The following is a 14,386-nucleotide window of genomic DNA, read 5'->3' on the forward strand; positions in this document are numbered from 1 at the left end:
AGCAGCAGCCTCAGGTATGAATCTGAATTTATCAAGTGAGCATCTTATTACTACCTTGTTGCTGTCTCTATACATTAAATGACTGCTTTCCAAGAAAATGAACATCCGCTTTTCACAAGTTACAATTTAATCTTAATAGATCTGTCAAAAAAAATTAATGTGTGCCCGGTAATGAAGGAGCCTAGATTTAGAATTGTCTATTTTATTTTAATTATTTTACCATAATTACAAAGTTTCTTGATTAGAACCATAAGTACCCAGGGCAAGATTATCATTGGCTAACACACAGAATTGATTAATAAATGTTTACTGCATGCCAATGATGGCTATCGTTGATGTAGCCAAAACCTTAAGTAAGGTGATGGTGGTCTAGAGCAGTGCTTTTCAAATTGCACTGTGCACAAGGCATAGCTGAGGCTCTTGCTGAAATGTAGATATTGATTCTTTACTTCTAGGGTGGGGCCTGAGAGTCTGGGTTTCTAATAAGTGCTGGCAACTTGGCAATGCTGCTGGTCCTGGGTCTCACTTGGAGTAGCAAGGACTTACAGCATACAGGTGAAATTTGAAATAGTACCTCATTTCAAAACACTACCAACCAACCAAAAACCACTGCAACAGGGACACATAAACCATCAGGTTTTCTTTATTAACTCTGTGAGTGACTAATAAGGAATGACTAATAAACATTTGCTCACAAGGCAGGCACAATCACTTAGAAATGCCACCTGAACTATGTTTGCTTCTCTCTCCTTGCACCCTCCCACATTTTAATCATAAAAACAGGGGAGAGGTAGAATGCCATCCCCCAAATTAGGAGAGCATGATCTTAATACTCATAGATAGGAAACCATATTCAGGGGAATATTAAAAGCAAAGGGTAAAGGAAGGAGAAAGCACACCCCTTATGTCTCAGTGGATTTGGAGAATAAGAGGGAAATAAAGGCAAGAGGAGCAGGTGCTCAGATGTGTATCCACCACCCTCTTGGTCTGAGACCTAGAGGTAAAGCCAAAAGCAGAGGATGTCAGCTCCATTTCCTGCTCAGAAGTCTGCGAGAATGCCTTAACCAAGGTCCTCCCAGGAATCTGAAGTGGGGGTGTTGTAGTCAGAGAGTAGTGGGCAGGACTCCCCTTGCTACCCTATTCTTTTTTTGCCATTTCTTGGGACGCTCCTGCGGCATATGGAGGTTCCCAGGCTAGGAGTCGAATCAGAGCTGTAGCCGCCAGCCTACGCCAGAGCCACAGCAACACAGGCTCCTAGCCGCCCCTGTGACCTACACCACAGCTCACGGCAATGCCAGATCCTTAACCCACTGAGCAAGGCCAGGGCTTGAACCCGCAACCACATGGTTCCTAGTCGGATTCATTAACCACTGAGCCATGACGGGAACTCCCTGCTACCCTATTCTATCATCCCTGGTGAGGAGACTGTTCTCTCAGCCTCCCTTGAGGTTTCTGAGAGTTCAGCTGGTGAACTTGACAGAGTCGTTGTCATGGCAACAGAGACACAATGACTCCCAAGAAGAGCCAGGGGGACTTAGAAACCAGACCTCGGAAAGCTGTTGGCTGGGCCAGTGAAGGCTGAGATGCGGCCGAGTCAGCAGGAAATACCTCCTGACCAAGACAAGAGATAACAATGCAGCCACAGCCCTCTGGAGGTGGGGTTGGGGGCCCAACCTCATAATGTCAGGGACAAGACCCATTTCAATGAACCCAGTCAGCCTGCACCCAAGGGCCACATTAAGCCAAGGGGCCTCACTGTACCTCAGAGTCACAAGGTCATATAAGCCCCCTATAGGCACAGATGTTATCATGACAAAAGAAAGGAAAGGAATAGGAAGTCTGAAAAACAGCATTTATCCCAAGAGGTTGTTCCCTAAAGCGAATATTAATTTGTTAGGAGAGGCTATGAGCACTGTGCTTAAGAGCCCGAATGGTGATTTTTATTTTTTTTTTTTTAATAGGCTCACCCACAGCATATGAAAATTCCCAGGCCGGGGATTGAACCCTGCTGTTGCCACAGCTGTGGCAAAGTCAGATCCTTTAACCCACTTCAGTGGGCCAGGGATTGAACCTGCACCTCCACAGTGACCCCATCTGCCACAGTAGGATTCTTAATCCATTGGGCCACAGTGGGAACTTCTGAACTCCGATCTTTAAACAAGGATTTTCCTTACTGTACCAGGAAAGTATGTGTTTAGGAAGCCTTATAAGTTATCAATGAGCAAGAGATAATAAGGAAAGCTGTTTTCTTTTCCATGTAAGTATGACTTACAAAGACATTTTGATTATGACTAAACAATGTAAGGGTAAGAGATAAATTTATCTTTGGATTCCTAACGCCCACGATAGTACGTGGTAAATGATGGTGAATGAATGCAGATAATGAAACAAAAAAATTTTAGTAGGGCAAGAATGACTTTTTGTGATGAAGATAATATCTAACTTCCAAATGCCAATACCAAAGCAACCAGTGCAATATGGGCAGGCTTCTTCATTCATTCTGAAGGTGAGATTTTGCCTTTGGTATATAATGGTACATTTGCTTACTTGAAATGATTATGTGAAGGAGATTATCAATTAATGTGAGTTGCCCTCCTGTTCTTTCACATCTTGTTTCTATAGAGAAAATGAAAGGAGATTTATGAATAGATTTTAAATAGATGAAAACTACATACAGGATGATAAAATGTTCAGAATCATGGAATTCTTTTTACTAGCACTTCGCCATGTCTTTATATCCATTGAGCTGTCCCTCCTATTATTCTCCTTATCAAGAGACTTAGAACAAAAGCCATTTCTTCTGTGGAATGTACCTCAGGCTGCTTCTTGGATGGTGTACACTGGAGACAAGCAAGTGGTGAATGAATTTAACTTCCTCTGATCTAGTCTATTTTCATCCTAGCCGCGAATATTTAGGCTTGAGTTTGTTAGATATGGTAAATCCTTTAGTTCTATATTTTGTTTCATTAGTTTAGAATCAGCACTAGTGTTTTCCAAACAACAAATTCTCATAAAGTCCTAATACTGAAGAAAAAAGCATATTTTCAAGCATTTGGGCCAGATGTTAATTCACAGCTTAGAAAAGACCTGATAGTTTTTCGAATTTAGTGAAATAAAATACATAACCTTGCATCAAATCAGAAATAAATCACCAGAACTTCTTTGTTCGTTTCTTTTTTTTTTTTTGAAACCTTCTGAAATGATTATAATTTAATGTTTGTTATATCAAGAAAATTCTTAGGTAAAGGAAATAGTTTACTTCCCTACGTTTATATTACCTGCAAAAGTGTGCTAAGTGTTATTCTAGTGTTTTTGCAAAGACATCTTCCAGAAGAAAATGCCAGCTACTACACAGGAAAACAAAAAAGATCATAGATGAGTGAATTTATCAAGGGTAGCATAGAACCAGTTAATAATTCTATATCCCTTTGAAGAATATGCTGATCCTATCAGCTGAATTCAAAATCCTAGTGAAAAATGCCTTCTTTTTAAAAGGTAAAGAGAGAGATGACTCAAATTGTGGCAAATTGTTCACTGTCTCATAAGGGCTATGAGTATAGGAACTATTCTTTTGGAGAGATTTTCCTTATGACATTTTCTTTGTAAATGTGCTTGGGTTTATGTCAACTCATTCACTCAAATATACAATCTGCTTCCTAGATATTAAAAAGGACCAAACTATACTTTTTCAGTAGTCTATGAATATGTTATATTCTCTATTACAAAGCAAACTCATATAATATTCTATGAAGTTGCTACAAATCAAACACATCACCAAAATGTTATTTTTCTGGGTATTTTTTCTTTAAATTGCCATGTACCTGATGGTTTCACAATTAAAGAGTTGAACATTCTATTGTGGGTATATTATTACCATTTTAGGAGCTTTAAAAGCTTAATCACATTATGAGGAGAAAGAGTCTTCTGAATAGAAGTCAATTTTTGTTAGACAAATGTAGAACTATGAATATGTTTATTCCCTGGTCTGAAATTCTGATAGACACATAGGCAAAGGTATGGAAAAATAAATGTGCATCTTTTTCTTTAGTGTTTATTTCTCACTTGGGGTTAAATACTATGGTAATTGGTGAAAGTATTTCCCAACATCTTGTCTACCATTTTCTCTGTCTTTTTAAGGTTAAAAAAAGATTCTAGGAAATAAACCATCAAAATAAACTTACAATAACTAACAAGCTTATTTAGTGTCATTTTTCTGCAGATTGTATAGCAAAATATGATTTGTAAGACTGGCACAGTTTAAGAAATCATCCTTCCTCTAAACCCTGGTGGGAGTTATGTTTGACCAGCTAAGTGTCTGAATACATAAATGCATTCAAGCCTTTGGTATTTAAAGTGAGCATCATTAACTCAACATTTCAACTTAAACTTTGCTTAAAAGATAAAGTTTCACCCAAGTGAAATCAATGGAAGGTGTGTGTGAATATATGAGGTTTCAGCTTGGTCCACTAAGGGGCTTTGATTAAAACAGACACCAAGTGAAGAAACCATCAAAATAGAGCAACTATTCGTTGAGAAAAAGATACGGCTAAAAAGTGCTGGCAGCTTTTCTATCTAAGGCTGAGTAATATATATTTTGGAGCATTTAAGAATCCATCTTTTGTTCATTTCACAAGAACACATCCAAAAACACAAGATTGGTTGCTGAAATACCAGCTCGTCTATACTGAAACCTCTGTTAAATGATCCAATTTTCCCAACTTCTTTAGCATATTGATTCTTTCCCCAAATATTCACTAAGTGTTATACTGTTCACATTATTTGCTAAAGGAAATTTGCCTCTGGTTTTCAAAAACAAACAAACAAAAAAAACCCATTACTAAAGGCAATGGTAACAAAATCTTGTAAAAATATAGTTTTAAGAATTTTACTAAAGTAAAATACTAATAGATAAGAATTTCCCATCATCCTCTACTCCATGTGTCATGTAAGCACAGAAGGGAGATACAAGAGTGGCACCTAGCCCAATCATAATATCATTAAATAATAAAATTTAGCTTTCCAGACATGAAATCTGATATGCACAGTTGCATGTAGAATCCCTTTCCACTCTAAACATATTAAAGTGTGGACACTAATTTACTATTTTGAATGAAAATTCATGAGCCACTTCCTCATGAGAAAAGCAGCCTGCCTTTGCCATTAATAAATAAAAAGGAATATGGAGTTCTTTCCAGCAGTAATTTTCTCAACTCTCATATACACTCATGTACATGTGAAAATGTCTAAGAAAAATAAAATCAACCCTACAGATTTGTTCATGACTGGACCCACTTTCTCATGGATCCATAGAATGTCCATAAACACTTGCTATTAAAAAATAAAAGCCATAAAGCAAAAAAATTCTAACCTCCAAGATTAGCCATAAAATTAGAAATATTAATGTAGATTTCTGGCTGTATTTAGAGGTTTCTGTTAGGCTGTCAGCAAGTCCGACCCTTCTCTAGATTTTCAGATAAGACACTGGACTAAGTTCTAGACAAAGAGCTTAAAAACAATCTGAATTTAAAATCAGTAGTGATTCTAATATAAACAGGAAAACCATACTTCCAAAGACAAGAGCAAGAGATAATGTTAAAAAAAAAACCCAAGAAACAAAGATAAACCTTCCTTTGTCATTGTCTGTGTGCTGGAGGGGACAGATCCAGATTTGCTACTGGCACACTGGTGATGGTTGGGCAGTTCAGCCTTTTATAAAAGGTCTACTCCACCCTAGACCTCCCTTCTTTCAAAGACTTAGGGAGTAATACAACTAGTAAGTAATATAATTTAGTAAGTAATGGAGAATACTTACCCTTGGTTAGGGCAGGAGGTAAATACACTCTCTGCTGCCCAATTCCTGACAAAAACCTGGTTGCAGAATTAGTTTGGAGAACTCTCTCAAGATGACTTAATCTATCTCATCCACAAGGCCGCCCTGACCAGAGAGTGCTATGCTTTGACTACAAGGTTTTAGTTACTCATAGAACTGTTCTTACCGAACCATGCTCTGACATCACTTCTACAGCCTCCATCAAAACTGCCTTGAAATGATGTGTCATAAATGCTCTTCATGGTGCTCTAGTGTGGGGTAGGGCTAGAGGGTCAAGGAAGGACCTAGACATCAACTAACTCTACTGAATTATATTCTTTCAGTTTTTGATAGGTTCAAATTTGATTGTGGATCAAGGTTTGTAACAAGGATTTCTCAGGTTATTTTGGCAAGGTTCCATTTAGTTTTATTCAATCACAGATTATCAAAGTAAAGTCAAGATTATTTAATTAAAAATAATTATTCCAAAAATTAATTTCATGATGGTAATTATTCATTTATTGTATAACTTTATTAATAGCTCAGTACTTTGTAACATGCTTATGGTAATATTACGTAGAAAATAAAAATGGTTTAAAACTCTACAAAAAAAAAAAAAGCAAAACAAAAAACCGCCTTGGGAATTTGGTTATCCTTATAGGGTTGTAGTATCACAGATGTCTGTCTTCTTAAAAAACTACCCGAGAAATTCCTTTTCCTCAATCTCAAAAATTTGTTTCCCCTGATACATATTATTTTTAATCTTAGGACACTGTGAATTTTCTGATGGATGAGATTTCACTCTCTTCTTTGGGTGTGGAAAGCTTAGAGTCAAGTCACTGCCCTTGTTGAGGACATGTAGAGAATATGCATTTTGTTGGTTTTCCTATACATATTTTACTTTTGCCTAACTCAACTTCAGTCAAATATTTATTCTCTTTTATTGTAAATATTTTTGTAAGTTAACCCAAATCCTTTGTGAAAGAGATGGGGAAATGCATAAATAAATAAATTTTAAAGAAAAGAGTTAAGTTCTGCCCATGAAAATGAGGTAGATTCGATTTGTCTTAGGTACCCTCTCACTGTCCTTAGGTACCCTCTCTCCCTCTTCAATGAGCCCTGTAAACTCTTCAAAGCAGTATAGAAATTGAGCTTGTTAAGATGGAAAGGATATATATGTATATATTTAGTTGACTTTCCTGTTAACTTTGAAATAATACTTCCCCAGAAATTATGCCACTACCTCTCCGATTTCCCCCTTGTTGAAAGCTCCTGGCCTGGGTGGCATTGGGCTGCTTAAGTGGAAGACGGTCTAGGTCTAAAAATTAGTCAAATGTACTTGCACATTAGAAGGGTATTCATGGCCCCAAATGAATACATTTCTATTGGTGAGATTTTTTCCATCCCAGAAAGACCTATTTTAATAATCATATAGAGTCCAGAATATCAGTTTCCTAGAAGGTAGTCAGGCATGTTTCGCTCCTTTGACTGAAGGCTGTGTTGTGATCTTACTATTTTAATACCACCAGGAGCAAAAAGAGTAACACTGTCTAGCTATTCATCAGTTTGAGATAGAGTAGGAATTAGGGCAAGAAAGGAGAAATGCGTGGTGGAAATAAGGTCTCTTTTGGTTGTCTAGTGATTGATCCATGAGAGTGTTCTTAACATCGGCACATGTAAGAGATGGCACTTTAATGTATGGCTGGTGTGTACCAGAAAGAAAACATTTGATGTAACAATGTTCCAAGAACACTCACTGAGCAGAAATTCGGAATGGTAATTGTGTGTGTGTGTGTGTGTGTGTGTGTGTGTGTGTGTGTGTGTGTGTGTGTGTGTGTGTGCATGCACCAGAGAGAGAATAAGAGTGAGCAGGAATGTTCATCCAACTGCACAGAGATATTTTTGGCCTTTTGCTGGAAAGAAAACCCTATAGCAGTGAAATCTAGGGGTGATTATAACCCTTCTCAGGTGGGTAAGGTCATTCAGTGTGCCTTATTGCCTTATTAATTTAGAAAATAAAATTTGATCTTTAATCAAAATCAGAAAAAGTACACAAAAATGTGAGTCATAGGATGTTCCAGACAGTGTTGTTTATATTAATGTTACAGGTTATTTTTTTAAAAAATTGATGTTTAATCAAGTGATGTTTTAATATAGTGATTTATTTGTTTTCCTCTGTCAGTATCATTCCTCTCTGGGAGTGTCTTATATATATGTAACTCAGACCAAATGTGTGAGTATAACCAGATTGCACCACTACATGTGTGTGTGTGTGTATATATCTATATATATATACTTATATATACTTTTTCATATTCTTTATCATTATGTTTTATTACAGAATACTGAATACAGTTCCCTGTGCTATAAAATAGGATCTTGTTGTTTATCCATTCTATATATAATAGTTTTCTTCTGCTAATCTCAAACTCCCAATCCTTCCCTTCCCAATTCCTCTCTCCCTCTTGGAAACCATAAGTCTGTTCTCTATGTGTGTGAGTCTGTTTTTGTTTTGTAGATATGTTGATTTGTGTCGTATTTTAGATTCCACATATAAGCGATATCCTATGATATTTATCTTTGTCTGATTTACTCCATTTAGTATGATGATCTCTAGGTCCACCATCCTGTTGCTGTAAATGGAATTATTTCATTCTTTTTAGTAGCTGGGTGATATCCCATTGTACATATGTTCCATATTTTCTTATCCATTCCTGTGTTGATGGACATTTAGGTTGTTTCCATGTCTTGGCTATTGTAAATAGTGCTGCAATGAACACTGGAGTACATTTATCTTTTCAAATGACAGTTTTCTCTGGGATAGATGCCCAGGAATGGGATTACTGGATCATATAGTAACTCTGTTTTTAGTTTTTTAAGGAATTTCCATACCATTTTCCATAATGGTGGCACCTATTAACATTCCCACAAACAATTCCCTTTTCCATTGAGGTCTGTTTTTAAATCCCCCCTTCCCTTAGTGCCCCCACCACCACCCACTTGGTGACCAGAGCCTGTCTTCAACTTCCTTCTTTCAGTGTCCATCAGTGCTGTCTTATTAGCTCAGGCCCTAACTATTTCTCCCTTAAATGACTAGATTAGCCTCTTAACCAAGCACTGTCTAGTCTTGCCCAAACCAATCTATTCTCTAGACTGCTATCAGAATACTGTTTTAAAATTGCCCGTGTAGGAGTTCCCATCGTGGCGCAGTGGTTAACGAATCCGACTAGGAACCATGAGGTTGCGGGTTCAATCCCTGGCCTTGCTCAGTGGGTTAAGGATCCGGCATTGCTGTGAGCTGTGGCGTAGGTTGCAGATGCGGCTTGGATCCTGTGTTGCTGTGGCTCTGGCATAGGCCAGTGACTACTGCTGCAATTCTACCCCTAGCCTGGGAACCTCCATATGCCACGGGAAGCAGCTCTAGAAAAGGCAAAAAGACAAAAAAAAAAAAAAAAAAATTGCCCATCTAGTCTTATTAGAAAACTTGACTGGCTTCAGCTGTTTGTACACACTGCCAGCTCTGTGGGAGACACTCTGGTTGTCACTTCTGACCCTAGACCATCCTCCAGGACACTTCTCCTGGCAGGCATTCCTATTTGTATACCCCTACCACCCTCTGTGTCCATTGTCTCTACATCCCCAGAGTTTAGTAGAGCCTGCACTTCACAGTTGCTCAATGATTATTAAATGTTGAATGACACAAAAGTCATGTGAATCCAAATCTCCTATTTTCTTTCTCTTCCTTGAACCAGCAACTGGCTCAGAGTGGTTCTTTTCTCTCCTTCTTTCCCCTCACCCCAGATTTACTGACTCTAGCTTTAGCCTCCCAGTCAATCTCCATATTCTCCATTAATTTCTAACCTAAAATCGCTAATGACTAATGCAGTGTTTTTCAACCTGCAGCATCAGAACCACCTGGAGGACTTGTTAAAAAAAAAGATCACTAGTCTCCACTCCCTAGAGTTTCCAATTTAGTATGTCTTGAGTGGGACTAGAATTTGTATTTCTAACAAATTCTTAGGAGATACTAATGTTGCTGGTCCAGAGACCACACTTTGAAAACCACTAGAGCAATAGTTCTCAACTGGAAGTGGACACTAAATTTAACACATCTCGGCCCACTCCTGTCTACTGAATCAGAATTTTTAGTGAGGCGAGATAGGCAGGCATTTTTTCAGCTCAAAAGCTCCATAGGTAATCCTGAAGCATTATACTGTTCAAGAACCATGAACTCAGTGACCAAGTCCAGGATCTGGACTTCACTTTCTTCCCAAGAGTTATTTTTCACATCCCCCTCCAACTTTCTACCCTGCTCCCCAGTCACATAGAATAGCAGGCAGTCCAATGACTCCAGGCCTTTGCTCCCTCTCTCTGAGCCCCAGATGAGGTTCGGTTATTCATTTATGCATCCATGCATTCGCTGAGCACCTAGCACACTCCAGGATGCAGGGCAGAGTGTGGTGAACATGACAGACACAGCTCTGCCTCATGGAGTCCACTTTGTTTGCTCTGAGCTCCCCTAGCACCCTCTGCTTCCCCTTCTTCCTCACTGCACAGGCAAATACTGGCTTAATGCTGCACTCCCTTGCTAGACTATAAATTTCATGAAGGCAAGAACTACAGTCTGTCTTTGTAAGTGCTCAATAAATGTTTGTTCAGCTTAAATTGGAAAGCTCTTCCCCTGACCTACCCTTCTTTCCAAAATCATCTCCAGAGTCCTCCTCTCTCTCTGCTGTCTTTCCTGGTCTGCTCCAACTCTCCCATCACACTCGGAACTGAGCTCTGCCTTCCAGGAGCCTTGCTTCCTATTCCAAGCAGATTTCTAACTCAGCACTTATGATCCTTTACTCCATCTTGTTTACAGATCTGGCTCTTCCTAGCCAACTGTGAGCCTCTCAAGGGCAGGGGCCATTTCATTTTTGCCTTTTAATCTCTATACTTCATAGAGGAGATACTTAATATGTATTTGTCAAATTAATGGATGAAGTCAGTTTTGTCTTCACATAAGCCTACTTTGCAATGTCTTTGCCCAAACTTCCTTGTGGCTCTAATGAAAGTGCCTTAAGACACTTCCATTTCTTCATAGTAGGAAAATACCATAATTTAAATTTCGTACAGTATGGAACACACATAGCATGTGATTTAGTATGAAAAATGTTTAACAAGGGTCTGAATGAAATTCTCAGAGAGAGAGCAAAGCATGACTTTATGGATTATCCACTGCATTATGACCCAGGATTCTGAGGTGAAGTCCTAGTTAAGCCAGTCACCCAGCCTTTTGCCTCCCAGTTCTATCATTTATAAGCCAAAGAAAAGATTTATAATCTACACTGTTTTAACAGAAGTAGGATGCTACTTAATGAGTTAAGATTTTGAAATTCATTTAAAAAATGAAATCAGACAACTTTTTGATAGAGAGAGGTGTTATAAAAAGAGATGGTTCTGCTTTGCAAAATATATACAACTTAAGTGTTCTTGACAAACTCTGCTCAGAACATCATGCCATGCACGTAGTAGGCCTTGAATGTTTATTGGCTGAATGAAACAGAACAATCTATATGCTACCATTTAAATCATCAGGAATCAAAAACACCAACCACCAGTGATTCACACATTGCACATCCCTCCAGGAAGCCGTGGTTTCCCACTTTGCAGTGGAGAAGCCAATGCTAAATGTCTCCCCCAGGTGAACATACTCTGTTACTACAGCTCACATAGCCTCACAAACTTTCAGGGAAGTCTTCCCATATATTTATTACTGCTAAACACACATTCCAAAGCTGTATATAAGGTATGTTAAATCACCTTAATATATATACCTTTTCATCAAGCCAGAAAGGTTGTAAATTCATTTATGAACAATATTCTGGCTATGCAAATTCTTAGAAATTTAAGATCACCATTCTATCTAGCAGCTTAGTCTTCCTTGGAGTAATCTTATACATTTTTTAACCACATACTTTCTCCTTTGTGTGTGTAGGCATCGGGAAGAAATAAAAATATACTAATTGTATCACCAACTTAATGTTCTCTTTAGTAGACTGGAGATCTATCTGCATCGGGAAGAAATAAAAATATACTAATTGTATCACCAACTTAATGTTCTCCTTAGTAGACTGGAGATCTATCTGCATACGGAATGAAGACCCTAGAAAGCCCACACTATTCCCACAATTGCTTATCAGAAACAATGCTCATTCTGTGTAACAAAAGGAACCGTTAATGAAGTTTAAGTATCATTGGAGCAGATAATTTTACAGGGCAGTGTTCTTAAGGCTTCAGACTTAAGGATTTGATTGTGGGAGCAGAGTCTTAGGGGCAGGACACCGCAGATAACCTCACCCACATGCATTTCTCAAACAATGGTTTTCTGTATGTAAACAGAAAATAGAAAGGAGTATATGTTTTTTGTCCTTAGTATTAAATAGCTGCCTTTTCTTTAGCACACTCTTAAATTTCTACACAATGCACAGCCTTCAGCACCCTAAGGAGCATAAACAAAGGATATCAGGCAAGTTCACCTACTCCCACTTCACAGAACAATGCTTGTTGTTAGCTAAGCAATTCCCAGGGCAGATTTATGAATTGTGGAGCCCAGAGTAAGTACTCAGGTTGAGCCCTTGGAATCTGAGGTCAGAAGCACGTGGTGCCTGCTCAATTCCCAAGGCTTTTAGGAAACATGAAAATGTGACCTAAAGTTTGTGGTTGTAGATACACCAGAGACTATTTAGGCATTTAGAGAAATTAAAGCACATTAAAGCCTCAAAACAGCTTATTGTTCATGCTCCAAGTGTTAACCTTTTCTTTCTTATTTGCTGCTATGCTTTTCCTCTTGTGAATAAATGTCTTCAGAATTGTATGAGATGGATCAAATATGTGCATAACATGTCTATGTATTTAAAAAATCTTAATAGAACAACAAATTATATAGATACGTAGATTTTAAATTTTGAAAAGTTGTTTTTTCATTTCCTAAAAGAACAATGACTCTTGATTCTTATGGGCTGAGTTCTTAATTTATCCTCAAAATTTGAATGAGGATTTTAAGTCACATTAGAACTACAGGCACTTAAAAGATAAATGAAAGCAAGTACACGCAAAAACCTCTTTCCTCCTGTCTTTTCAAGGATTATCTTGGCTGGTGTGACACCTGTAGGTTTACACTGTGGTGCTAACATGTTAAGGAACTTGGGAGAACAGTTTCTTCCCCTCGTTGTCTGGCTCAAGTATAAAAGCGAAATAGGTTATTGTTTCCATTTTTATGAGTACAATTCTTATCAGGTCATTAAAACTATGAAATAATTAAATTTCATTATACCCTTTTACTCTTTAATAATTGCCTACTGAATACTAAATTGAGCCAGAAAAGAATAAAATATATATCCAATATTTTTTATAAATCCTGTATATAGGTTATACAAATATACACATTTATATATACACACATATGTTTGCATAACTTGAAAGTTATTTGCAAATATCTGAATGCATGACTCAACTATTCAATAGCATGGGTAGTTAGTATAACATAAATATAGCCACATGTCTCAGGCTGGATGAAATTGTTGGTGGGTCACTGAAGTGGCTGGGTCTGTTCACATACCATAGACTTATGCACTAGTCTATTATTCCAATTGACTTTACATGATGCTAACTGGTTAGCCCATAAGCTAGACAATTATTAAATATCTATATTTTTCAGAATAATTATGTTCTACCAAGTTTTCAGGGAGGTCCTGGTGTTTAAAAGTTGCTTAGATAGACTTTAAAATAAATGGTGAGGTTTAAAGAGGGGGAAATAACACTGAAAAAAATTACAAAGAAGATAGATCAACCATATAGTGCAACGCAGTAAAAGAAACACTCATAAAATCCCAAGGCTGTTTTCAAAAAAAGTAATAACAAAGTTAGGAAGTTCTGGGTTAGATGACACTGATAAAATCTATAGTCTTCAGTTCTAGCATGAATGGAAAAGAACACAAATGCCTCATCTGCTGAGTTTCTCGTGTCTGTTGGCTAGGGAGGAAATGCCTGCCTGAACACCTACCAGTGGAAAAACCATTAAAAAGTAGAGATTAGTGAGAATAAAACAATAAAAAGAATAGTTCCCTACCCATTGCCTCCTACTGAATGAACTTTTGACATATCAGCAAACTCTTCTTTCCTCTTGCTGCTGCTGGTGTACTGCTCGCTGTACAGCTTGAGGGACATCTGCTCAACAGCATCTCTTTGTGCTTCCAGGTAGCATAGTTGAACCTCAGCCTGGAGAGAGAAACAAAAAGGAATTGCTGTTTTAATCCAGAAGGAATGCATTCCAAGAGAGGTGTAACAACTCAAAGAATGGGAATTGTTCCCATCATTATACTGCTTCTTTTCAGGTTGGATTTAATGGGATCAGCTGGGCATATTACAGAATTATATTTTAGATTTAAAACTTATAAGTTCCTCCTTAAAATCTGACCTGAATAAATGAACTCTCAGAAGACTCAGTACACATCACAAAATATCCCTGAGATCATAATACTGTAGGATGAGACTTTACATAAAAATTCTGTGAAATTCCTTAATAGTATTCTT

The 14,386-nt window shown here is 37.8% G+C and overlaps 1 protein-coding gene across 16 annotated transcripts in view; it reads right to left on the minus strand.

Annotated features, from left to right (window-relative positions):
- The window catches only part of AKAP6 (A-kinase anchoring protein 6), a 548,607-nt gene that overhangs the window by 119,367 nt on the left and 414,854 nt on the right, over window positions 1-14,386 (minus strand). For all 16 annotated transcript variants that reach the window (XM_021099861.1, XM_021099874.1, XM_021099867.1 and 13 more), the window contains one exon: window positions 13,923-14,071. In XM_021099861.1, the coding sequence (XP_020955520.1) occupies window positions 13,923-14,071 (149 nt within the window). The remainder of the gene's footprint in view (window positions 1-13,922; window positions 14,072-14,386) is intronic.

This window comes from Sus scrofa, chromosome 7 (genome assembly GCF_000003025.6).
Source record: "Sus scrofa isolate TJ Tabasco breed Duroc chromosome 7, Sscrofa11.1, whole genome shotgun sequence".
NCBI classification, from domain to species: Eukaryota; Metazoa; Chordata; class Mammalia; order Artiodactyla; family Suidae; genus Sus; species Sus scrofa.